The sequence below is a fragment of the Pteronotus mesoamericanus genome, unplaced genomic scaffold (genome assembly GCF_021234165.1).
Source record: "Pteronotus mesoamericanus isolate MK-2021 breed Mesoamerican mustached bat unplaced genomic scaffold, CSHL_Meso_final contig_50, whole genome shotgun sequence".
NCBI lineage: Eukaryota > Metazoa > Chordata > Mammalia > Chiroptera > Mormoopidae > Pteronotus > Pteronotus mesoamericanus.
The window spans coordinates 16104195-16130378 of NW_026555186.1; the positions used below are offsets into that span (position 1 = coordinate 16104195).

A 26184-nucleotide genomic window follows, 5' to 3' on the forward strand; every position below is an offset into this window, starting at 1 on the left:
CGGCCCTGCTCGTAGAGCCGTTGTACTCGGGGCCTGCGCGGAGACGGCCTTGTAAGGCAGAGGCGGCGCTCGGACCGGCCTCCGAGCGCTCTGCGCGCTCCCCGGGCGGGGAAGGACCAGAGGCGGGGCTGCAAGGGGCACTCGGGTGGGCTGGGGTGGGGGCCTGGGAGGGGCCGTAGGCGGGTGCAGGTCAGTGGGGGCGGGGCCGGGTAGGCTGGGGTGAGGGCCCGGGAGGCGCGCGGGGCGCGCGGGGGGTGGGGGCAGTAGGGTCGAGAGGGGCGGGGCTGGGGGGGCGCGAGCGGACCAGTGGGGGCGGGGCCGGGGCGGGGCCCTGGGCGGTGGCGGCGCTAGCGCACCGCCAGGCACCCGGTCGCGCGCGGCCGAGTCGCGGAGGCGCCGCCGCTGCAGTCCTTGCGTGTGCCAGGTAAGCGGCCGCGGGGCTCGGGCCCGGGGCACGGCGCAGACGGCACTCCTCGAGGACGCAGGGCCCCAGGCCCGCCCGCTCCTCTGGCCACCTGCGCTCTCGCCTAGGGGCTGCCAGGCGGTTGGCACTGCGTTGGGCGCGGGTCTGAAGACCCAGGGGGTCGCGGGAGGTAGTGACTGGCGGTGCAAAGGACAGGTTTATAATTGAGCCCCAAGTGAGACGCTTTGCCTTTCTTCGCTTCGGTACCCTTGGAGCCTCTTCTTTCAGGGGCTGCGCGGCAGCCCCCGCCCCCCCAACTACCCCCCTCCCCTCGTCCTTCATGCCCAGCTGCAGAATGGCTGTTTATCGACGCCGGGGCCTGGGGGGCCGCTGCCTATGAGAGAGAGGGAAATTAGGACTAAAAGGGTTTGAAATGAAGCCACTGTCCTACAGCAGCACGAAACGGCCCTTTGTGTCCAGGGGCCCAGAATGAGCGTGATCCTGGAGCAAGGACTGCGCTGCTCCTCTCAGGGTCCCAGCCCTACTCAGCCCGGCACGAACGACACCACTACGTCCAGGGCAAAGTGTTGGGCCTACAGTCTGCAAATCGAGGATTCCCGAGGGGCGTTCTGTTTTCTTGTCGCACAGAATCAGCAGTCAAGATAAAGAGGCTGGCTGCCGGTGCATTTCCCACGCACCTATGGGGGCAGTGTCCGCCTATGAGGGAGGGTCCTGAGGAGCCCTTTATTCTGCGGTTTCAGTTTTGTATAGAAGTATTGCCACTCGAGGGGAAAAAATTTTTATTCGCACTTCCCTGTTGGGACTGCTATTTTGATAGGCGTTGTGTGTTCTCCGAGATCTGACACCTTTTAGGATGAGCCGGAGATGCTGTCATCCACCTGCGCATTTCATTGGCTGATTCCCCTGACATTTATTGGATACTTGCAGAGTCCCTGGGGGATGCTGATAAAAGGACCTAGCTCCCTTGGCTGCCACCGCCGGCCTCCCGGCACTCCCCAAGGCCAACCTCTCAGGGAGGACTCACGGCGGGGGAAGGGGTGGGGGTGCTCCCCAGAGCCCAGAGGAGCCCCTGGCCTCTAGGACGTGATCAGTAAACACTGACCTGAACTCTGAGTGCACTGGGATCACATCCGGGGATGAAGTGATTCGGCTGGGGAGGGAGAGCTTGGAACAGGCAGGAAACGGGGGTGTGATGGGCCCAGTGAGACAGGCCTCAAGGCTTCCTGATGCCTTAAACTGGATTCCATAATCCTGTCTCTGGTACTAGCCCCTGTTCCCATCACATGGTGGGAATGGCAGGGCTCAGGGGTGGGTGACGGCGGGGGGCGGGGGCAGGGATGGCGGTGAACTTCCTAGGGGCTGGAGCTCTGCAAATGCATGCCACGTGAGTGTTAGGTATGCTTGGTTGCCTCCGGAAAGGCCCCTTGGCTCTCATGATTTCCAAAGGGATTTGACTCAGAAAGGTACCATAATTTAAGGGCTACAATAAATAATTTCTCTCCATCTCCACGGAATTATGAGGTGATGGAGATTAGAGGAAGCTGTGCTGACTGTATTCTTATCTCCCCTGCCTTGTTTGGCTGATCTTCCTGAATCCTTTCAAGTTGCAACAAAATAACTGTTTTAACGATGTACAAGGTTGTAAATGCTAATGGTGGAAAATGTGCAAATTCCAGAAAGAAAATTAAAATTACTCATCACTGATGGAAATTTAAGAGAAATCTTTGAGCAAACTGTCCTCAGGGGCGTGTCCTTATGGGGGAGGGGGTGGCGGTGGAGGAGGCCGTTGAGCTGTTCCCTGTGGAAGAGGCTGAGAAGGACTGGAAGTATAGAGGGGAACTCTGTGTGAAGTATAAGAGTGTCTAACCACTATGTTGTACACATGAAACCAATACACAATAATATTGAAAGCAATCTGTAATTGAAAGATTTTTTTTTAAAAAAAAAGGCTTCCTGGGGAGAGGCTGTGCTGATTTGAAGCCAGGCCTATATATAGCTGGTGATGTTGCTGGTGAGGCTGGAGGAGCATGCACAGGAGATGCCATCTGAGGATCTCGAGGCAAGGGGCCCTGCTGCACCTTGAAGTATCAGGTCCTCCTCCGGCTGTGAGATCTGGGCCCTGAGCTCCTGTCTGGAAACCACTCTGGACCAAGGGTGGTTTGGACATGGTGCCAAGTCCACCTGAGCCTATAAACCCAGGACCAGGTAGATGCTGAGACTCACTCAGATCCTACTGCTTAAGCAACAGGTGTTTGCTAGGCAGGAAGGAGCGGGGCTGCCTGCACGGGGCCCACTGCGTCTGGGGCTGCAGCTCCTGTATGCACCCTGTCCACGATTCAGCCCCCTCTTAGGGAGACTAGCTTCCTCTTTGGGTGGGGATGTAGCCACAGTGTCACTACCCACGCTATCCCTAACCATGGCGTCCCAGCTCCACAGCGTCTCCTGAGAAACTTTCCAGGCAGCTTTCAAGTGGCAGTCCTTGGCAATGGCTTTAATTGGTCCTGCTGGGTTCATGGGAGAGGGTGCAGGGTCTGGGATCCGTTGGAGCCCTCCAAAACCACGTATGGGGGAAGGGCTGCTCTCCACATGCTTACAGCATACTGTCTCCAAATCTCAGTTCCTGATAGGGGAATTAAGACTATTTTTCATTTCTATATTTCCCCTTTAGCTGTACAACGGCATGCAAGAGCAGCTCAGTGTGACTGTGACGGACTCTAAACATCCAAATGCAGAACATTCTTTGGTGAAGAAATGTAAAAAGCCTCTCACAAAGTATAAGAAAATTATACCTTTCTGACTGTCGCACCACACTGAGTGTCTCCTGCCACGCCTTCACACTCAGAGGCTTGAGCATCTTAGCAGTGAGGAGTGTGAGCTCCCCCTCATAAGACCACGTGCATGCCGACTTTTTCTTTTTTAAACTAGATTTGTGAAAGGGAAGGGTGAGGCCTTACCTTTTTTTAAGCCTAAAACTTAAAACCACCTGGACCCCCTCTTTGCTCTTCTGCCCTTTTTTCCTGCGGCACAGTGTCCCCGCGTGTCCCCAGGGGTCCCAAGTATGATTTTCTTGGCGTGATAACTGGGGCACCCTGTGTGGGCTCCACGTGATCTCCCCCGCCCTGGGCCACTTTTCCTGAGATCTCATCCTGTAACCCTGTTGCACACATTTGTTTAACAGATGTCTGAGCACCCTGCCAGGTGCCAGGTGAGCTGGCATGGCCTCCGCCCTAGGGAGCTCTCACTCTAGCTGGAATGTCACAAAACAGCTAGCGTCCTCTAGGTGACCTCATTTGGGCCTTACACTCCCCCACTGTCATCTCTTGGTGAGAGATGAGCCAGGCAGGCAGGTTGAGCTTTGCTGTGGGGGTGCGCGTGTGGGCCTCACACCCAGAAGTCTGGCCTTAGAGTCGGTGTTAACTCTGATGCCCCCTCACACTGACCTGAGTGAGCTCCCAGGAGCCTGCAGCCCTGGGTCGTGTACTGCCCCTGAGGAAGCGTGTTTCACATGGTCCTCATGTCCTCCGTGCTGTCCACTTCATGATCCTCAGCCCTTCCCTGTCGCCCACCCTGCTCCGGTTTTCTAGCACTGTACCACAGCCCACCCCAAACCAGGAGTTAAGACAGTGACAGCATTCTGTTTGCTTATGAACCTCTCACCCAGCAGGGCTTAGCATGGATGGAGGTCTCCAATCCCTTGGCCTTGGCTAGGCGGTTCACAGGCTGGGTGGATTGTCCAGGGCTCCTCTGCTCAGTGACATGTCTGGGCTGATGGCTGGCTGCCACAGCGGGGTCTCTTCTGTCTCTTGTGAGGTTTTTCCAGAGTGCCAGCTTCAGGCTCTCTTCGAGCCATCTTTGCTTTCTGCTTCACCTGTGAGTTCAGGGGCCCCTAATACAGATCCCTAGAGAAAAACAGGTGAGAAAGGATTCTCACCCTTTATGCTGTGATTTCTGAAGTCAGCAGCCTCCCTGCCCCCGTGTCCTGTGATAGAAGCAGTTATCGAGGTGCCAAGGTTCCCGAGAAGGAGGCACACGGCGGGAGAGGCATCAGGGCAGCAGGCACTGGGAATTAGGCTTCCCTTCCTTGATGCTTCTGAGGGCCTCTTTTGGAGACCCAGTGGTCTCCCATGCCCGCGCCTTCAGCCTTTGGTAGTCACTGGCAGCCTGCTCACACCTGCACTGCACCGGAAGTCTCTGAATCCTGTACTCCTCTTGCCCCTGTGGTCAGGCGTCCACCTCGCCCCTTCCTGGCCCTGCTCTTCCCCTGGTCTTATCTCCTTGGCCAGTAGCTCTCATTTCCTGGCAGCAGGGCCCACCTCTGGGGAGAGATGGCCTCATCGGTCACCTTCCCACTGCACCCTGGTCCTGGCTTCTGTGGTTGCCCAGGCACCACGCTTGGTGTCCTTCTGGCCCAGACACTGTTCCCCCTGGCATCTGCATGTGCCAGGGGCCGAGTCGGCACCCTGGCTGTCATGTCTTCTCCGCTGGGGCCTTCTCCAGCCTGGCTCTTTTTCCTTTGAGCATCTTTGCTTTCTGCCCAAATTCCCACGCAAGTGAATCCTGCCTCCCACCCAGAGGCCCCAGGTGCAGTGGGCTCACCTTCCTGGAGTTTTCTCCATGAAGGCCCACTTCCCACTCCAGGGCCCAGCCGGCCTTTGCCCTGAGCCCTGGAACCTGACCCAGTTCTTCCCGCATGTGCCCTCAGTGCCATGATTTGGTGCACTGAGCTCTCACAGGTGACTGTCCCTCCTCTGCAAACCCAGTCGCACTTCATAGCCTGCCCCACGCACCTGTTTCCTTGTCCTTAGGCACCTCTGCCACATCCACTCCACTTCTGTCTGTGGCCTTGGTGCTGCCTGTGCCGGATGTCCCACCAGTGCAGGGTCAGCTGCAAGCCTCATCTGAGCCTCCTGTCCCAGCCCGGCCTCCCTGGGATGCTGGCATCCATAATTCCCCCTGGCCGGATGTGGTGGCTACTCTCTTTTCCTGTTCCTTGGAAGGAGGTGTGCTTTTGCTGTGGTTTTACCACCTACCACTGTGATTGGGTTTAACCTTTATATCCAGGAAGCCATAGAGCACACATTCTGCGGTCCTGGCCTATTTCAGTCAGTGCTGTGTCAGCGACTCATCCGTGTGGCCTTGAGTGGCCAGTGTGTGTGCGTGCCATGCTGGTAGCCCACCACCATCATTTACCTGTTGTGTGCCTGATGGTCATGGGAGACACCTCTCTGTTTTGGCGACTGTGAACAAAGCTGCCTGAGCCTACCTGTAAGTGCTCTCGGGAGCACATGTGTGGGCGTTTCTGTTGGTGAATGCTGACGAGAGTAGGCCCTTGGTTATCCAGATGTCCCTCCACAGTTCCCATTGCCAAGGCAGCTGGAACCGCGTATCCCACAGTTCTCTGCCTCTCCTCATCCTGCAGCACGTGGCATCACCGTCCTTTTGGTCGTCAGCCAGTCTGGAGGGTGTGGTGGTATCTGCCTTGGGGTTTATTTGCACTTTCTGGGTTATGCACATCCCCGTGGTACTGGGCATTGGATGTGCTGTCACTGAACGCAGGGCCAAGTCCTCGCCGTTGTCCTAGAGCCTCTGTCTCTCTTTTGTTGATCAGCACGGTTCCTCTGGGACGCGCCCATGTTCATAATGAGTAACAGATTCCTCCTTCCCTACGGCTTGCCTTTTCACTCTGTAATATTTTTTGATGACCAGAAGTTCTTAATTTTAACCTGGTTGCCATTTGAATACCTAGTGGTGCTTGTGTCCTGTGTAATGAATCTTCCCCTGCCCTGAGGACATCAGATGCTCCTGTGTGTTATCTTCCTGCAGCCCCATTACCCTGCCTTCCCCCCATTCAGTCTGCCGTGAACCTGAGCTGATGGTGTCAGAAGCCAGTGTTCTTTTTCTTTTTTTTTTTCCATGTGTCTATTCAATCAGCCCATCTCCACTGACTGAAAACATTCTTTTTCCCTTTTTTCCCCCCTGCAGGGCCACCTTTGTTATACTGAATGTGTCAGTATATGCTTGGGTCTATTGGGGCTTTATTCTGTCCCAATGGTTCATTTCTCTTATTGTGCTAGGACCACTATTGTTAAGTATGATGATTTTTGTAGTGTTTTTGGGAGGTAACCTTTGTCAAATTAAGGAATTTCCTTTTTTTGTTCTAATTTGCTAAGAACTTATATGGTGAATAGATGCTGAACTCCATCAAATGCTTTTCCTGCATTTATTAAGATAATAGGGTTTTTATCCTCTATTCTGTTAGTGTGATGAATTATGTTGATCGATGTTAATGTTAAACCAACCTTGCATTCCTGGCATAAACCTGACTTGGTTATAAAATGTTGATTCTTTTTATCTATTATTAAATTCAGTTTGTTAATATTTTGTTTAGTAATTTTGCATCTATGCTCATAAATGAGACTGGCATAAATTATCCTTTACTTGTAACACCCTTATCAGGTTTTGGTACCAGGATTGTTTAAGCTTTATAAAATGATTGGGTGGGAGTGTTCCATATTTTACTGTTCTCTGGGAGAATTTGTGTAAGATGTACATTATTTCTTTTTCAATATAAGGTAGAATCTGCTGGCAAATACATCTGGGACTGCAAGGGTTGTGTGTGTGTGTGTGTGTGTGTGTGTGTGTGTGTGTGTGAAAAGTTTTAAATAAAGATTCAAGTCCTTAATAATTATAAAAATAATTCTTATAATAATTACAACAATATCTATTTTTTGTTACCCTTTAACAAGGTAGCTTTTTTTGTTTTGAGGAATCTGTGTTTTTAGAAATTTAGATTCTCAAATATATTGGTCTAAAGTTGTTTGTAGTATTTTCTTATTTTATTTTAATCTTTTAATATCTGTAGAACTTGTAGGGATGTCCCCAGATTCCATTCCTGACATTGTATGTTTTGACCTTCTCTTTCATTTTCTTGATCAATATCCCCTGGATTTATCAATATCATTGGTGTTTTAAGGCAGCAACTTTGGATGTTTTTGGTCCTCTGTATTGTAGTTTTCTAATTTATTAATTTTTACATTTATCTTTATCGTTTCCATTGTTTTTGTCCTTATGTACACGGGTGCACGCACACACACGTTTCTACCACATTTAGCTGTTTTCTCCTGTTAGCACATGGGTGTATTGAGGAAGATGGGTTTCTAATTGCCCACTCTTCCTCACTACCCTGTGGGCAGGTGAGCGGGGCTGCCATCACAGGAAGTAGGAGTGTGGCATCTGCACTTTCAAAGCTCCCAGCTGGCTCTGATGGGTGGCCTGGCTGAAAACCCCTTCACTGAGACCCATGTGCTATCTCCGCGCCGAGCGGGCCTGGCCAGGTGGCAGATGGTATTTGCAGAAACACACCCATGCCCACTTCTCCTTACGCTTGCTGCACTTCACACCTTTGCCGGGTTCCTCCGGTGTCTCACCCACAGGGTGGGCCCTGCTTAGTTCTCCAGTTTTTCTTCCTGACTACAGTGTTTGGTCAGCTTCTTCCCACATCAGCTGCTTTTTGGGGCAGGAGATCATTGAGACCTAAAGGTTCGACACTCTGTGATCACTGTGAACCAAGCAGAGCTGGCCAGTGGCCCTTTCCTGCAGGTCCTCTGTACTTTCTGGTCGCATTCCTGTTGTGCCTGCAGTCACCTCACCACTCTGGCCTGAGTGAACCCTAGTTCTTTCTGGCCTGCCCTCAGTTGTCATCATTGTCGGTTTAGCCTTGGGCATCTCCAAAGCAGAAGCACCAGGGAGCCACTCTGGCCTCCAGCTCACCCAGCAAGGATGGCGTCCCCTTCCGGAAGCAGCCACATAGCATGTGCGCGCGCAGTTTAACCTTTCCCGGAATTAACAAGTTTCCTGTCAAGGTCTCACATGCTTCACCCAGTATTTTTCCTCACCTTGAATGTGCCCCCAAATACCTCCAACCTGAGGCCAGATGGATATCTTGGAATACAAGTGGCATTTGGCAGTTCCCAGCCTGGCTTAGGGTGACCTCCAGGGGCCTCTGGAATCTGCCGCACCAGGCTCTCTGCTGGCTCCTGCCCCTGGGTTCTCTGTGCCACCACCTGAGGGCATTGCCTCCTCTGGGCCTTTCACACTCTCTTCTCTGTGAGAGACTCTCCCCCTTCTGGTCTCACCTGTATGAGGGTCCTGGAGCTGCTGTAACAAAAGAACACCAACTGGTGGCTTAACACACAAAAAACTCATCCTCTCCCAGCTCTGGGGCCAGAAGTCTGAAATCAAGGTGTCCCAGGGGCACACTCCTTCCAGAGCCTTTAAGGGAGGGTCCTTCCTGCCTTTCCAGCTCCCGGGGCTCGAGGCGTCCCTGGGCTATGGCTGAGCCACTTCAGTCTCTCTCTGTCATTATGTGGCCTCCCCTCTGTGTCTGTGTCTCTCCTCTTCTGTCTCATAAGGACACTCATTGGATTCAGGGCCACCGAGGTGACCCAGGCTGATCTCATCTCAGCACCTTTGGCTTGATCACATCTACAAAGAAGCTTCTCCCAAACAAGGTCCCATTCACAGGTTCTGGGTGAGGACAGGACACACCTAATTCGGGGCCACCACTCACCCCACTACACTTGCTCCCTGCATAGGGAGCCCTATTGAGCCCCAGGTTGGCTGCAGGACCAGATACCCCTCCACCCCCGCTGGTCCCTTGTCGGGTGAGAGGCTGGTGCCGATTGGCTGAGTAAGGGAATTAGTAACTAGAAGTTTCTACCACTGTCCTCATTTAACCCTGTGCACACCTGCTCCCTTGGCCACTGCTGGCCGGCTGTGTTCTTGGGTTTCATAGGATACATGCTGATGGAAACCAAGGTGGCTCTGGAGGGAAGGAGCTGGGAGATAGTGTGGCTCCTGGGAGGCCAAGGTTCCCAGCCAAGTGGGTCCTGCTAACACCACCAACTCCATGGTGATCAGAAAAATTCCTTCTGTGGACACCAATCTGTCTGAGGGGTAGGGTGGGATAACTTTGCCTTCCTCAGTTTTCCTGACTGGAAATGGAAAGCCTCTGGACCCACAAGGCCATCTGTTGGAGAGCATAAGCCCATCCTGGGCTGCTCCCCGCCTCCCAGTCTGTCTGCCCAGGCCCTTTGGGGGCCCAGGGTGAGGACAGCAATGGCAGGATGGTCCAGGGCCCCAGGGTGTCAGGGTGGCCTGGGGAAGCTTGCCTACTCTGCTCTTTCTTTTGTGTTTGGGAGAAATCACGCCCGAACTTGACTCACACCCGAAAGCAGTGGCCAAGGGAGCAGGTGTGCACAGGGTTAAATGAGGACAGTGGTAGAAACTTCTAGTTACTAATTCCCTTACTCAGCCAATCGGCACCAGCCCCTCACCCTACAAGGGACCAGCGGGGGTGGAGGGGTGTCTGGTCCTGCAGCCAACCTGGGGCTCAATAGGGCTCCCTATGCAGGGAGCAAGTGTAGTGGGGTGAGTGGTGGCCCTGAATTAGGTGCGTCCTGTCCTCACTCAGAACCTGTGAATGGGACCTTGTTTGGGAGAAGCTTCTTTGTAGATGTGACCAACTTGTGAACAGGGACCAGGGCGGGTGTGATTTAGTTCCCAGGCTTCTCCAACCCCATGGACCTTCTGGGCAGCAGCCTAAGGCTGCGTGACAGGACACGAGGGGCATCCTGCTCACACAGCCCTAGTCCGGGCCAGCTCAGCCTGCCGGGGCCTCTCGACACCTGGACTGTGAAGGGCCAGGGTGCTGGGGGTGGCGGGCCTGCTTCCCACCCTGCGTTGGGGCTCCAGAGACCATCCATGCGCTCTTGGCCGGCGCCTGTGGACTCAGAAAAGGCTGCTTTGTCCCGCTCTGGGAGGCTCCCGCTGCCTGGGACTGCTCTCGGATGAGACGAGTGGTCATTCACATCGAGTGTCCGGGGCAGCCACTGGGTGGGTGGCCATGTTGTGATTAAAAGTGTGAACAATTGCCAAAGGACTGTGTTGTACTCAAATGGACTCAAAGAGCTGAAGATGGAGCTGGGGGTTGGGGCCGCGCGAATGCTGGGCTGGCCCTGGGGGGATCCAGGGCCTTCTGATGGCCTTTGTTTCCCTGGGCTGTTCACGGGGGGCGGGTTGTACTCTCTCCAGGGGCAGCTCCTATACCCATAGACCTCGACGCTGGCGGCCTGAGCCTCAGTGGGCCCTGAGCCCTGGTGGGATGGAAGCGAGAAGGGGGAGGTGAGCCAAACAGACACCATCCACCTCCTGACTTCAGGCCCCTGTGGCCTTTTGAATTTACTGTCCCACCTTGACCTTGCCTTTGCTGAGGGTCTTACATCCACACCCAAACAGACACCTCGGCAAGTATCACGATGGGCAGTGGAGGCCAGGGCCTGTGTGAGCCTGGCGGGTTGCCTCAGTGAGCAGAGGGCTCTCCCCGGCCAGCTGACCAGGCCTGAGCCTCCCTTGGTGCCTCTGGGGCAGTTGTGTTTGGGATCTATCTGGGGGCTCTTGCCACTATCCCCCGCCCCAACCCCCTCTCCCTCCTGGTCCGTGTCCTGGCACCAGGCCCTAGGGAGCCCGCGGAGCATTCCCAAGGGAGCCTTCCCTGGTCCTTGGTGCCTGGGGTTCCAGGACCCGCCTGCCGTGGAGACCTCTGAGGGAAGGGCGGCCAGTCTCTCTCCCTACTTTTTCTTTCTCTCCTTCGGCACACTTTGTTTGGAGCCTCCTGGTTGTCTGTGAGAGTCCGACGGTGTCTGGCAAGGCACTTCTTGTACCCAGCGCCCCCCGCGGGTGCCCTTAGCTCAGCTCTCATCCCTGGCTGCCGGTCACCCCTGCAAGTGTCAGGCACTCCACTGAGGTCTGAGCAGGGGTCAGTTTAAGGGACCCTCAGGAATGCTTGCATTTCCAGGGCCTGCAAGGTTTGTTGCGCAGATCCTGGGCCTTGGGGTCACATCAGTGGGCCCAGCGACCATCCAGGGGCTCTGGTTCTCGGCCCCGGTGGCACGCAATACCTCTGACCCCTCGTGGGTGTAAAGATCTGGAGGATTCTGGTGGCACCACACCCACCCCTCAGAAGCCTATGGGGCCGAGGACCAGTGACGCCCAGTCAGGAGCTCTGGGAGCCTGGTTGGCTTCCTTCTGATGGCCGCTCTCCTAGGAGCCCTTTCCCACCTTCAGGGCCTGTGGCAGCATTTGTTACCAGCCCAGGAGACACACCCCATTCCTGCAGAGCACAGGCGGCCCGCCCGCCCGTTTCCCAATCCAGCTTGCAACACATGCATCCGGGGGACTCCAGCCCACCTGAGGGGGCTGGCACGGCGCCTTTAGAGGAAAAGGTTCATGACAAGAACCCAAGCCAAGATCCTGCATTTAGATGGCAGAGCCACTGCCGGGAGCAGCCCCAGTGGAGGCCAAGCAGCCTCTTCAGGAGCTCAGCAGGTGTGGCCTCCATCCTGGCCCATAGGCATCTGAATCACAAGGGTCCTATTCTCTTTAAAAGAGGAATTCTCCTTTGGGGTTTCTGCACCAGAACTTTCTGACATAACTTCTTCTAGTTACACCAGAAGGTTCTGGACTTAAGATTGCGTGATGTCTCACCAGAGCTAGTCATCCTCACCTGGTTATTGGCAAAGCACGTTTCTCTTGTGTTTGTGGTGGAATCCAGGCAGTCCTGGTTACAGAATGTTTCTCCAAAGAACGGGTTCTTACCATAAATGCGCAGGTGTCTTCTTTCTACCTCTGTGCTGTGAGCCCAGATTGCTTAGGGGTGGGAGGCGGGGTTGTATCCCGCTCAAGGATAAGGGCTGAGTTTCCAGCAATTTAGCAGAGCCTGGGACCCAGATGGCTGCCTGCTGTGAGCTCCTCCTGGGCAGGGGCCATGGGCCATGGGGCCTCGCTCTGTGGACACCCCCATGAGAGTCTGAGAGCAGCACCCAGAGCAGGCCAACGGGCAGAGGACACTGCTTGGGAGGAGAGGCTGGTGGGGCCCAGCCTTTCCCAAAGGGGATCCCAGAGAGGCTGTCTGTACTGCTGCTCTGCAGCAGATGTCCCCCATGTGAAGGAGCCATCAGGGAGGTCTTGCACATGCCCCAGGGAGGGCAACAGGAGTCTGAGCTGGGGTGGATGGTCCTGGGTGAGCTCTGGAACCCTGCAGCAGGGCCCAGCTCCCAGCCCCAGGCACCCTGCTGCCCCGCGCCCTGCCCCGCCCTGCACGCCGTCCCTGGGTTGCCCACCCCGGGTCAGTGCAGCCTGTCCACAGGCTGTCACTCGAGCAAGGCTCAGTCGTTTTGGTGCACCAGCACTCGCCTGGGGAGGACAGCCTCCGTCAGCTTGGTAATGCCTGGCATGCCACAGACAGTGGCACCGGAGTATGCAGTGTAGGTAGGAGAGAGCCACAGGTTGTGAGGGACTTTGGGAGCTGGAGGGCATCTGGTTCAAAGAGGCAGGGTGGTCAGCCCCACCGGCCAGGTCAGATTGCAGGAAGTGCCAGCAGTGAGGGTTTAGGTTAGGGACAGGACAAGGGAGCTGATGGTATTAGGAATGAGTTGCTAAACATGTGCTTAGGAGAGCTTGAGAGTGAAGGTGATTCACACCTGAGAAAGCAGGCACACACCCATCTTTCCATTCAGGGCACAACCGTGTCCTGTCCAGGACGGGGAACCCAGAGAGCACAGAGCTGCTGTCGCTGCTGTCTTTAAAACCACACCTGCCCTTGTTCACAGGCACCTGGCCCTACTCACAGAAACACCTGGCCCTGCACACAGGAACCCCTGTCTCTGGTCACAGACATACCTGCTCCTGCTCACAGACTCCTGACCCTATTGCAGGCATGTCACTAACATGAATTTTTACTCCTCCTGGTTGGGGCACTGCGTGCTGATGTCATGTGGCAACTGTGACTGCCACCTGTTGGGGTCTGTCCTGTGTCACTTTTCCTATAGGTTTTGCCACAGGCTGCCAAGTCAGGTTTCCAGGAAGAGTCATTCTGAAATGGGGCCCCGTTCATTCTGGAAGTAGGGACCTGTCATGGCCTGCCTTTGAAGCATCTGTAGACTGTGAAGGGGTGATGGGCCAGGAAGACCACGTGGTATCCGAGAGACAACCCCACCCCAGTGGCGGGATATTTCCTGGAGCCTGGTGGACACTTGAGAGGCATGTGTCCCCAAGTTTGGATGAGGTCACCTGACCAGTGCCTTCTGTTTGACTCCCCAGCGCCTGCCCCTGCATCTCCTGCCACTCTGGTCTGTAATTCCACCTTTCGACTGCCCTGCCCTCCCCAAGCCCTCCTTTGAAAATGCAAATCTGGTAATATAGTCTGTCCCTGCACCCAGTGTGAGAATTTTATCAGTTTCCTCCTGACCCCTCTAGGACAGCGCCTGCCCTGCCTCAAGCAGGACCTGGCGGAGGCTAATGGCTCACACAGAACTGCATGTGCTGGCTCCTTCCACCTCACCTACTGCTCTCCTTGCCCCTCCCCGGTCCTGATCGACACCATCAGAGCCCAGAGCTGCTGAGGGGCTTGCCGGTGGAGTCCCTGCCAGGAAAGGTCTTGTGGTGGGCTGCTTGGTTAAAGACCCAGGGATGGAGAGGGACGCAGCTCTCACCCTCTGCCCAGGGACCCCTGAGGCCAGCAGGAGAAGGGTCCCAAGGGAACCCAGCTCTTGGCTGGGAAGGCAGGTCCTACCTCCCCTGTCTGCCTCCCTGCCTCTCTATACATTCCTCCCTATACCTCTACCCTCAAAGCATGTACATATCTCAAAGAGTCAGGTGTCTTTCCAAGGAAGCAGATGAGAGAGGGTCAGGAGAGAGATTGGGTTTTCACATGGAGTCAGAAGTCCTGGACCATGAAATAAATCAGAACTTCACTCACTGGGGCTTTCCCAAGCTGTTGAAAATCCTTACATCGCGGGAGGAGGAACAGACCCTGCTGGGCATCCAGGCTGCCATATCTGTAGCCAGTCGGAGTGACACCTGATCATACCTGCTCAGTCTCTACTTCTACCATATGCCGACCTGTGCCCTGTATGGAGAACCTTGGCCAGAGAGGGATCAGCTCTCCTGAGGATGCAGGACATATACCTGAGCATAGAGGGCACACACCTGGGGCACAGGATGCACACCTGGGAACAGAGGGCACATACCTGGGGAGCAGAGGTCACAACTGAATGCAAGGTACACGCCTGGAAACACAATACACACCTGGGAATACAGGCCACACCCCAGAGAACACTGCTTCAGTGGATTGGCATTTTGACTTTCTGGCATTTTTTTGTCCTGGTGAAACTGGGTGGCGAAGGTGGGAATGGGTATGGAAGGCCACCCTGGGTTCAGGCTCACTGTACCCCCAGAAACATGGGGGCAGGGAAACAGTGGGGAACCACACCCTCCATCAGGGGAGAGAAGCCAGGCAGGTCAGGGGCTGGAGGCTGGCGCTTGGAGGGAGGCCCCTGTGTGCACGCTGCCATTGTTGGTACAGGAGGCCCTCTCTGGACACCTCTCTGTTCCAGGACAACTCTGCTGGAGCCCTCGGCTTCTTTCTAAATTAAATTTATTATTATTATATCATTATGGGACTAGCACATGGATTTATTGGAGCAATTCAAACAGCAGAAGCACGTGACCCCCCTCAGCCCAGCCGCCTGCAGTCTTCCTGGCAGCGCCAACGCGTCTCTGCCTTGTTCCCATCGTCTGTTTTCCTGGAGTCGGGTGCGCGAGTTCTGCTCTTCCACGTCCTGCGTCTCCGCACAACAAACTTGGAAATCTTGGAGATCTTCCTCTACCTGCATGGAGGGTCTAACCCTTTCTGTTATTTTTGTTACAATTTTTTATAAATATTTTATTATGATAATGCATATTCATAGTAAAACAAAGTGGAAACCCAGAACAGAGAACTGTGTTCTGGGTTGTGTGACCGCGTCACCTCTGCAGCTTCAAGGTCACAGACGGAGTTGTTGGCAAGGCCAGTGGGGGCCCTGCTCCCCCCACCTCCCACCTTGGTCCTTACGCCACGGCCCTTCTCTCTGCCATCACCTCGAACATCCCTTGAGAACAGGCTCTAAGTCAAAACCCATCAACACACCCAGAAGCAGCCCAGAAATGGCATTGACAGTAGAGGCCTGCCGCTCGAGGCCGCAGCCCCAGAAGGAAACGTGTAAAGTTGAAGCTGCCCACGACCTGGCGGAGAAAGATCCTGGGCCCGCCGCCCCCAGGGTGGAGTTTAAAGGGCTTCTGCTTCCTGGTCTCCTGTTCGCTTCCTGGACTTTTCCCGGCTTCTATGAGCCTATCAGCCCACTCTTTCCAAAGTTCCCCGCCAGGTTCCCCTTCCAGGGCTGCCTGCGGACTCCGGGCCTCCTGCACCCTCTCCAAGGTTAGCTGAGGACTCCTGCCATGCTGATTGCCATCCACAACCTGCCTGAAAAGTGTGGCAGAGCCACTGAGCCCACCTGTCTGCAGCCATCCTTGGTCCCTTGCCCCTTGGGTCCATGGTGTATAGACGTCTCAGTTGGAAGGGTTTTTCTTCACAGCATTTAAAGCATGGCCCCTTTTCTCCCAGTGCCCAGGGCAGCAGGTGGAGACCAATGCAGCCTGACCGTATTCCCTCTGCTCTTTCCTCTTCCACCTGCTCACCAGCACGGGGGCTTTTCAGTCCCGTGGGATTCAGGGCGGCATTGGTGGCAGACGCTTCAGGCACAGTAGCCCACATGCCACTGCCTTGGTGTATCTCCAACCTCCCCTCATGCGTCCCCTCCAATCCGTCTAAAATGACGCTCACTGCCATCTTACCTGTCTTAATTTCTCCTCAGTGCACCTCTTACTACCTGATGCCATCCCATTTATCTGTTTACTTCTTTATTGCCTGTATCCAGTTGGAAGGTAAAGCTGACTACCACAGAACTTTTTCACATCTTATTCAGTCCTCACTTTTTAATTGACTACAGAGGCTGATGTCCCAGCTTGATGGGGCTTGCTGTTGGTTCTCTGCAGTGCCAGCTCAGCCCCAGACACTGAGCAGGGTGTGGGGGCCTTTGGGGAGGAGCCCTGGCCTCCCCCACCCAGGTCCTTGCTATAAAATAGTGCTTCTAGGAAGTCTGCAAAATACAGAAAAGCACGAGAAGAATGGCCCATCGTCCTGACACCCAGAGACAGCTATGCCTGATGTCACTTGGGCACGTTTTCTTCCCACCATGTGATGTTAATGTTTCCTGGACCATAGAACATGTACTGAGTTGGAAGCATCATAAGAGGTTTCCTTCTTTTTGACGAAGTTGAACAGACATGCACAGTCTCACAGGTCGACTCATGCTTCTAGTAATTTCTTAGCCACTTTTTCTTCCTGGGCGCCAAGGGCTGAGGAGATGCCATGTAAACACACTCAGCTGATCCTGGAAGAAGCTCCTGTTTCAGACAAAGAAATGGTGTCAGCAATAAACCTGGAAGCCATTCTGCTGACACCTGAGTCCTCCTCGCCTTGGTGCCGGATGCCTTGGAGAGATAGCACTCCCTGTCCCGCACCCGTACCTGGCAGGAAGCTGGAAGTGCGATCCAAGTCTCATTCATGCCCAGAGCCAGCTGCGCTCTATCATTGGGTGTCCAGGATTTCCTTCAGAAGCAGGTGTACTTTTTGCACCATCACTGAGAACGGGGACAGGGTGGGACTGTGGCCTGTGAGACCCTGAGGACATTCAGTCCAATGATCGAGGGCATTTGACTTTTACATGTTGGGAATTTGTAGGATCCTGAGTTCAGCAGGGCCACCAGGACCCCGCACAATGCCAGGTCGCCCATCTTCCTCTGTCTGACCGGTGTTGAGAACACAGATGGAAAGAGGATTTTCAGTCCATGGCAGCGTTGTGAGCAAGCTCGCTATTCATGATGCAGACTGTCCCCCCGATTTTGTGTTGTGTGCCAGTGGGTCCTGAGTTCTGTCCCCTCATCAAGCCCCCTGTGGCGTCTGTTCTTAGCGAGGCAGAGACAGAGATGAGCGCCAGGGCTGCGCTGCTCTAGGAAGCTGCTTCTGAGGGACCCCCGGGGATGCTACCCTGGGGTTGGCCACCTCAGGGTCTCGTCCTGGCCACCAGCAGTGACGCAGTCGGGGGCTGCATGGCTGCTCTCCTGTGGGAGGCATTGGCGGTTTGCGCCCCTGAAGCCTGCGGAAGGCAGCAGAGACTGCTGTCCTCTGAGCCCCCCAGGGACCCAGCTCAACTTCGGCAAAGGGCCCCTCACAGAGGCAGAGACTCATGGGCAGGCCGGGGCAGGCTCCCTGAGCTCCCACAGGGGCTCCCTGTGGTGGCTTCCTACCAGTGCATGTGGTCCTCCCACCCTGCCCTGGGGGTGCGGCCGCAGTCGGCCCTCCTTGATCCTGGGCAGACGCCCCAGGGTCTCCCTCTCCCCCTCGCTCCAGGGCAGCAGGCTCAGCCCTGAAGTGAGGGTGGCCGCCGATTCTGCATGCCCCCTGCCCCGAGGATGGCATCACTCCCTGGACCCCTGGAAGAGTGTCTTTTGGGGAGTCACCCAGCAGGTGTGGCCCAGGGAAGAGACCATGAGGAGGGAGTGACAAGGAGATGAGAGGGCCCTGAGCCTCCATGTGGCTGGGCCGGGTACGCCACCCATGGCCCTACCGTTGCAGATGGCTTTGACGGTTTGGGGAGGAGTCCTTAATCTACCAACAGCTGGCAGGGTGCTGGTGCTTGAGGGGCAGTGCCGAGTGCTGTGTCCAGCAGCACGACAAATGCTCACCGTCCTGCTGTGGCCACTTGGGCCAGGGTTCTACACTCCCATGCACAGGGCTCGGCTCTGAGGTGTCCCAGGGGCTTTGCCACGTCCTGGGTGCCTGCCAGACTCCTGTCCTGGGAGCAGGCAGCTGGAGGGGTCTTGGATAGTGGCCCCGCAGAAACAGAATAACCCCCTTCTTCTCTCCTTCCTTCACCAGAATCATGGCCGACAGCAAGGCCAAGTCCGCCAAGACCGCCAACAAGACACCCCCCAAGTCCCCAGGGGACCCTGCAAAGGACAAGGCGGCTAAGAGGCTCTCGCTGGAGTCAGAAGGTGCCAACGAGGGGGCGGCCGCCACGGCCCCAGAGCTCAGTGCCCTGGAGGAGGCCTTCCGGCGGTTCGCGGTGCACGGGGATACCAGGGCCACCGGGAAGGAGATGCATGGCAAGAACTGGTCGAAACTGTGCAAGGACTGCCAGGTGATCGACGGGAAGAACGTGACTGTTACCGACGTGGACATTGTGTTCAGCAAAATCAAGTAAGTGTGCCAGGGCTCTCTTGCCGTGGAGTCAGCTTCCCAGAGGCCTGTTGTCAGCCAGGCCTCACTTGTGGGGTTTGTGTCTTAATGCACTGTGAGGAAGTATGACCCTTCGAGATCCTTTCCCTCCCAGAATCATGTGCCCAGGAATTGGAACCAGAGCAGGCTGCCTGGGGGTGAGCTGGGAGACAGGGAGGGGGATATACTGCCCTGCCGTCGGGAGCTTGGAGGGGTCTTGGCGGCAGAACTCCTGGCCCACTGTGGGCTGAGTGTGAGAGGTGGCACTGTGAAGCTTGTCCCTCAGGTGTGACCCGCATCCCGCCTGCCCCTGCCTGCTGCCCTCCGTGGGGTTCCCCTTTGCTTTGGGGAATGACTTCATAGGAAGAAGACTGTGGGGAACACAGTCAGCACCTGAGTCTTCCCCTGTGACTCAGTGACTTTGAGCAGGGTACTCCTGTGCTCCCTGTGTGCGTGTGCACCCGTGTGCATGCAGGCATCTGTTCCTGTGTACTGTGGACATGTTGTTGCACGTGTGGGCATGAACGTGTGGTGTGCGTGTGCACGGGTTCCTGCGCACATCCTTCCTTCTGCACGCTGGGAGCACGTCCAGGAATGATGACACACACCCCTTCCCATCCCACTGGGCATCTCTGAAGCATGAGGACATCCTCCTGGCCTCCTCAACCCATGACCACAATGAGAAAATTAACCGCGTCCCCCAAGGCCATCAAACGTCCAGCCCTCTCTGTCCAGGTCATGTTCGTTGCTGGGAAATGGCTTTATTTCAGCTCATTTTTGTCCCGTGTCCATTGTGGTCGATGTGACCCTGTAGTTGTAAGTTACTGTGACCTTGCCATTTTTCATCTCAGATGTCCCTGTGCCCCCGTGTTCATGGCCTGGCTCCTCCCTCCCTCAAACCCCCTCCAAGCACAGAGGCAGTGAACGTTTTTTTTTTCCCTTTGCGCCCCTAGAGCCTGTGACCTCACGTTTCCACTTTGCTTGAGGAAACATTATTTGGTGTATCTCCATCACACCGAGGTCTCCCTGACTGTCCGGCCTGTCACACCATCCTGACAGCCATCCGAGGTGGACTGGCAGCCGTCACTGCTCTCCTGGGGTCGGCTCATCCCCACCCAGCAGGAGGTTGCACCGGGTGTCTGGCTGTGACAGGGTGGAGGTGGCCCTGCAAGTGGCCCTCGAGGGCCGATCATCAGGACCTAGTCATGGGGCACAGGAGACAGGCACTCTCCAGGTGGAGGGGACTCAGCCTTTCCAGCCTCACCTGAAGAAGTGGCACCACGTCGATTTACTGCGATCAGGCCAGAGCCCCAGTGACACAGCAGCGCAGGGTCAGGGATTCTGGTGGACTCTCCATGTCCTGTGAGCCTGAGCTTCTCGAGCCCTGGGGTTCGAGGAGGGTGTGGGAGCAGGAGTTGGAGAAGGATATGGAGGCAGATGAGGAGGAGCAGGAGCTGGGAGCAGGGACCGGGATAAAGCCAAGTACGGTCCCTTCAATCAGGCCCCTGGGCAGGACCTCCAGGCCCTTAGCGTTGGCCTTTGTAAACCCAGTGCGCCAGGAGAGACAGAGGCGCAGACCCAGGAGCAAAGGAACACCAAGAGCCGTGTTGTTGGGGAATGTGACCGAAGGGCTGGGAGGGTGGTGAAATAAGTGGTGTGTCCAGGGGCAGGTCACCCCACCAGGGAGTGCCGTAGGTTCCCACACCCTCGACACTGGCCCCGACATGCAAAGAGTCAGGGCAGGTGGGAGCAATTCTTCTTTTCCTTGCTCTTAATTCCTTCTGCGGTAAGTTGCCTTTAAGCTACTGCGTGCAGGCATGTGCACGCATGGGCACACAGGAGCTCACAGCCCACACACATTCACACAGACATGCCAAGCTCATGGTATACATGTGCACACACACATGCACAATACATGCACGTGCACACAAGTAGAACTCAGGCTGCCCACACCCTTGCAGGAGCAGAGGTGGTAAGTGTGGTAGTGGCTCCTTCAGAGGACAGGTCCGGCAACCCTGTGTGCAGGAGGCACAGGCACCCCAATGCCCACCTGGGGGGTGCTGGCATCACAGGAGTGAGTGGGCACCACAGAGGACCCCACTTGCTCCCCATGCCTGTCCTGGGAGGAAGGATGTCAGCTGCTCAGACCGTTAGGGGCTGAGGCGTGGCCCCCAGCTCCCGGGTGTTGGTGGGCTCCCACTGCGGAGCCCTGGGGGCCCTGGTATCTCTGCCTCAGCTCATTGTAGGGGAACATGGGATGGGAGAACAGGGAGCTGCTGCTCCAGCCCAGGGAGGGGTTGTGGTCACTACACAATGAAGACCAGCCTGTGGTGGCCACAGGGGCCCCTAGAAGGGAGCAGACGGGGCCCCTCTGCCCAGGTGGCTCACTGGACACCACAGGGTTACAGCAGGAGGGCCTCACACCCTTGTCCCTCCGATGGGAGAGGTGGACAGTGCCCTGGGCAGGGTTGTAGGATCCTGCAGGACGGGCGTGGAACCTCAAAGTTGCTGACTTGGTGGAGAAGAGCAGTTCTTTCTGTTTGGGGGCGGTTGCCAGGGCTCCAGGCGGTGACGCCAGCCAGGGTATCTGCAGCCTTTGTTTAGATCCTGTCGCCATGGCAGTGCCTGTTTGTTTTGATGTTACTATGTGTTAAATTTTAAACAAATTTCTTGCAGCTCTATACCAAGTCTTGACTGAAGACTATTGTTACCTAGACAAAGACTCCAGCATCCTCCACGCCCCAAAGGGCAGACAATAGTCAATCTGAAATATTAATTAATCAGGACCTCATATGCACAAGCAGGAGTATCACCCTGATAGCCCCATTTGGGGGGCTGTGGACGGCAGCATCCCCTTCTATCCTGCCTGCGTGCGCCTGCCTGTGCAGGTCAGGCACTGGGGCCCCCACCCTGCAGGGGAGAGGCCAGCCCAAGGGGGCAGAGGAGGGCAGGGGTCTCTGTTCCAGCCTCTCCTGACTCAAACGCACATCGCTCTTGTGGGTGCTGTGTGCTCTCAGAGAAAACAGCCTGTGTCTTGTGACACCCATGCAGGGAGACAGCTCAGCAGCCCTCGTGTCTGGCATCTGGGTCCTAGGTTAGGAGGGAGCAGGTAGGCGGGGCTCCCTGTCACAGGAGACCTGGAAAGCTGCTCCGTTCTTGCCACACATGCTACAGTCTCAGCCAGGACACATGGGAATTGTCTGAAGCAGGGGCTCCTGAGCCAGGCACATGAGCCGCAGAAGCTCAGCACAGAAGCACAGGCCGGGAGCCCAGATGCCGTTCAGAGTCTGTCCGGTGCCCGGAGCAGGCTGAGCCTGTGGCGGGAGCCCCAGCAAAGAGCAATGGTGGGGTGGGGATGCCGTGGAGGGGCTGGTGGAGTGGGCAGAGCTCTGGGTGTGATGTGACATCTGAGACATACCACCAGTGGCACAGTCACCAGACAGAGCTGGTGGTAGTGTCTGCTCAGTGCCCCGAGGCTCCCCAAGCCCCGCTTTGCTCCTGGGCCTGAGGGCTGCCATGAACAGGCTCCTGGAGGGAAGGGCAGCCGATGCTCCCCAGGCTGGGCCCTCCCTGACCCCAGCCCCTCCCTCCAGGATGATGGTGAGGTTGGGACGTTCAAGAGACCAAGAGAGAAGTGCACCCAGTCCCCGGCTGTGCTTTCAGCTTCATGGTGAGGGTCTTCCAGGGTCAGGGTGGCCACGGTGGCTTCTCTGTGAGGCCTTCTTATGACCACCAGCGCCAGTGCAGGGCGTCCAGTGGCTTCCACCCTGAGCCTCTTGGGCCCTACCCCTCCCGGGGTAAGTCCAGCCCCAGGCGCCCTGACCCCACGTCCCCAGGTCCCCACGTCCTCACCACCACAGCCCTGCACTGGGCAAACACAGAGTTAGAGTTAGGAGGAACGTTCAGGGTGGCTTTTGCCTAGTTAGGGGACGTAACTGCATGTGTGTGTGGGTGAGGGGCGGGGATCGCAGCTGCCCCTGCAGGCAGGTCATGGCCGTCAGCAGCCAGACCTGCCCTTTGAGTGGGCAGGCCAGGCTGCCCGGCAGAGGGGGCGGCCTGGGCAGGGAGAGCCGAGTGACTGCCAGGAGAGCGCTCCGCGAGCACAGCAAGAAATCCCCCAGGCAGGGCTCCCCCAGGGGTGCGTCCCCACCAGATATGCTGCTCCAGGAGCCTCCGCATCCCCACTGGCCCAGGGCAGGGTCGGAATGTCCCGGAGGCTCCTGGTTCTCTGACCCCCTCAGTGCCTTCTACATAGGGCTGCAGGTCCCAGCTGCTGCTGGTCAGGGGAGCCTGGGAGAACTAGCACTTTCTCTGACTCTCCTTCCCCTCCTTCCACATCCCCCTGCCCCCACCACCACTCCCCCGCCCTGCCACCTCCCTGCCAGGGCATCCGGTAGGCTAGGAGCCCCCTCTCAGCAAGGGGCCTGGGAGTGTGCAGTTTGCTCGGATTCACGAAGGTGCTGGCAAGGAGGGGACTGGGAGCGGGGGATGTGGGTCACAGTGCTCCATCCTGGGATGCACTGGCCGAAGCCTGGGAGGCTTCATGGTGTTGGCCCTGGAGGCACACAGGTCTGGGTCTGTCCTTGGAAGGCTGGCCTGGCCTCTGGTGTCCCTGGGTGACCTTCAGGAGCAGCGGGCCCAGCCCCCTCCCTGCCTGCCCTGAGTTAGCCCTGGGGGCCCAGGGGACGCAGGGGCCTTGTGTGTGAGTGGTGACCCCATCACTGCTGGGCTGGCCTTCCAGCAGAACAACAGCCTTCTGAGCAGGGCGCCGGTGGGGAGAGGAGGGGCTCAGTGTGGGGACACCGCCGTTGTGTGCACTCTTGAGAACAGGCTCAGTCTGTGTGTGGAGAGCAGCGTAATGTGATCGTGTCTCCGGGGAAGGCTGGCATTGTCACTCTAGAACTCGCTGGGGACTCTCTCAGCAGCAGGGCAATGGGTCCCCTGGGGAGGACTCCAAGACCCACCCATCGATCACAGTGGGGACACTGGGGGACACCTGGCCCAGCCAGGTGCAGTGGGCGTCAGGGCCCTGGGCCTGGGTGTCCACTGCAATCTGACTGTGCCCTTTGACAGCAGCTCCCGTGGGCCATCTCCCCACCCCTGGCCCGAGTGACTCACACTGGTGGCGCCTGGTGCCGCAGGGCCCGGAGAGGGCTGCGTGTTCTAGTGGCCGCCACCGGGCCCAGCCCTCAGGCCTGGTGTCCCACCCCAGCCCGGCAGGCAGTGAATAGGAGACAGGAGAGCCTGTGACAGCCCAGGACAAACAGCCCTCCTCCAGGGCCTGGAGGTTACCCACCCAGTAGGGCCGAGAGGAAGAAAAGAGGCTGTGTTTGCACCATTCCAGGCACCCCAGGCTGAGGGCAGCTGCCCAGAATGGCCCTCGGTGCCTGTAGACCTTGGTGCATTTCTGAGTGTCCCTCCGAGCTTCGAGGGAAAGAACCCACCACCCAACACTGTGGGTCTGACGAAGCCTTGGTCCAGCCATTACCCAGCCCCCGCCTGTGGCCATCAGGACAGATGCCCTGGGGGCAGATGGCCCTGAATGTGCCCAGGGGACCCTGCTCCCCATCCCTCTTTCCAAATGGCCTCCCAGAGGGGTGAGGTTGGGCTGCAACCTTTAATTAGCTCTCCTGACCGTGACATGTCAGTCGGCATGTCCCGTGTCTTCAGACACACTTGCAATATGCAAGGGAATCCCTGCGCTTGCTGTGGATGTGCCAAGGTATGTTTGTCCATCCACCACTGAAGGGCAGAGCTGTTCCTAGGGTTGGCGACTACAAGCAGAACTGCGAGTAGAGTGGTGATCATCGTGAGCTCAAGTTCTCATTTCTCTTGAATGAGAACCTAAAAGTGGGGTTTCAGGGTCATGCTGTAGGTGTGATCCTTAAGAAACTGCCAAACCACCTTCCACAGTGGATGCCATGCTGCGTCCCCTCCGGCTCTGTCTGAGCCCCAGCAGCCCTACATCTTCCCAGCGCTGGGGATGTCCTGTTCATCTGGTCACCTGGGCTGTCCTGTGGGAGTGTGGCGTCTCCCCGGGACTGACGACATGCAGTCTCTCCACGCGCTCGGTTGCCACCCACAGATCTTTGGCCAAGTGTCTGGTTCAGATATTTTGTCCAATTTTTTACATTGGGTTTCTTCTTACTGTTAAGTTTTAAGAGTTCTTCATATACAATATTTCCAAAACAGTCCTTTATCAGATGTGTTTTGTATTTTCTCCCAGTCTGTGGCTTGTCTTTGCATTACAGTATCTTCTGAAGAAAATGGTTTAAAAATTTTAAAGTCCAATTCATTTTTTTTAATGGACTGTTTCCTGGTATCACTTCTAAGACATCATTGTCTCAGCTAAGGTCATAAATATTTTCATATGTTCTTTCAGAAGTTTCATAGTTTTAGGTTTTAGAATAAATTTATTAGGACTGGTCCATTTTGAGTTAACTTTTATCTGTGGTGCAAGGCACAGACCGAAGCTCACTACTTCATAAGTGGATGTCTAGTAGTTCTAGCTCAACTTGTTGAAAAGATGATCCTTGCTCCACTGAATAGCCTTTGTTCTTTTGTTGAAAACATTTTTGCCATTTTGAACTGGGGAAGATCTGGTCAAAATGGCAAAAATGTTTTTTAGTTAAAATCACAAAAGCTGGAGAACCAGTTTAGGGCCTTTTGAAACTGCATGACTGACACCTTCCCCCGCCCGGGGAATTCTGTGCTGTTACAACATACGTTTGGATGAAGCGCTGCACGTGGCCCCCTGCCCGGCCCCGGGCCAGCCTTGTGCTGCTCACCTGGACTGGCACCGATCAGGCCCAAGCAGCTTTTGGGCAGGTGGCAGTGGGGGTCCGAGGTGGTGGGCCTGATGGGCAGGCCCATCGGGCCTGACTTGTCGCGTGTCCTGGGCAGGGGCCTCCCTCTTGTCCCTGTGTGGTAACCATGAAACGCCGACTGCCTGCGGTGGCCCCAGGCGGGACCAAGGCCTCTTCCTCGTGGTTCAGATCCAACGAGCTTCTCACCCTAACTTTTCTTGGAAAGTCCTTTCCTGAGTGGAGGCCACAACACATCCCATTTAGAAATGGATTACGGCTCTGTTTTAATGGCCAGTTGTTCGTAAAGGATGTGCTTCCTTTAAGCTTTTTTCCACAATTTATATTTGCTGCTGTTGCCGATGGTGACTGACTGTTGGGTGTAAACACTGCAGGGGGAGGGGCATGTTCTGTGTTTCAATGTTCGACTCGCCTGCTGGTGTGGGAGAGATGGGGTGGGGGTCTCCGGGGAGGGCTGGGGCCCTCTAGTGTCATCAGGACCCTGGGTCCCCGCTGAGTGAGGCAAGTGGCCAGAGCCCCTGAGCCCTCTCTTCCTGCAGAGGGAAGTCCTGCCGGACCATCACGTTTGAGCAGTTCAAGGAGGCACTGGAGGAGCTCTCCAAGAAGAGATTCAAGGACAAGAGCAGTGAGGAGGCCATACGAGAGGTGCACAGGCTCATTGAGGGCAAGGCCCCCATCATCTCGGGGGTGACGGTGAGTGCAGAGGGTGGGCAGGTCCCTTG

General features: G+C 56.2%; 1 protein-coding gene across 1 annotated transcript in view; it reads left to right on the top strand.

Annotated features, from left to right (window-relative positions):
• The first annotated feature begins 371 nt into the window (after positions 1-371).
• Positions 372-26184, top strand: part of TPPP (tubulin polymerization promoting protein) — a 30837-nt gene continuing 5024 nt past the window's right edge. The window contains exons 1-3 of the mRNA XM_054578361.1: positions 372-424; positions 18300-18620; positions 26002-26155. Of these exons, the coding sequence (XP_054434336.1) occupies positions 18304-18620; positions 26002-26155 (471 nt within the window). The 5' untranslated portion in view covers positions 372-424; positions 18300-18303. The remainder of the gene's footprint in view (positions 425-18299; positions 18621-26001; positions 26156-26184) is intronic.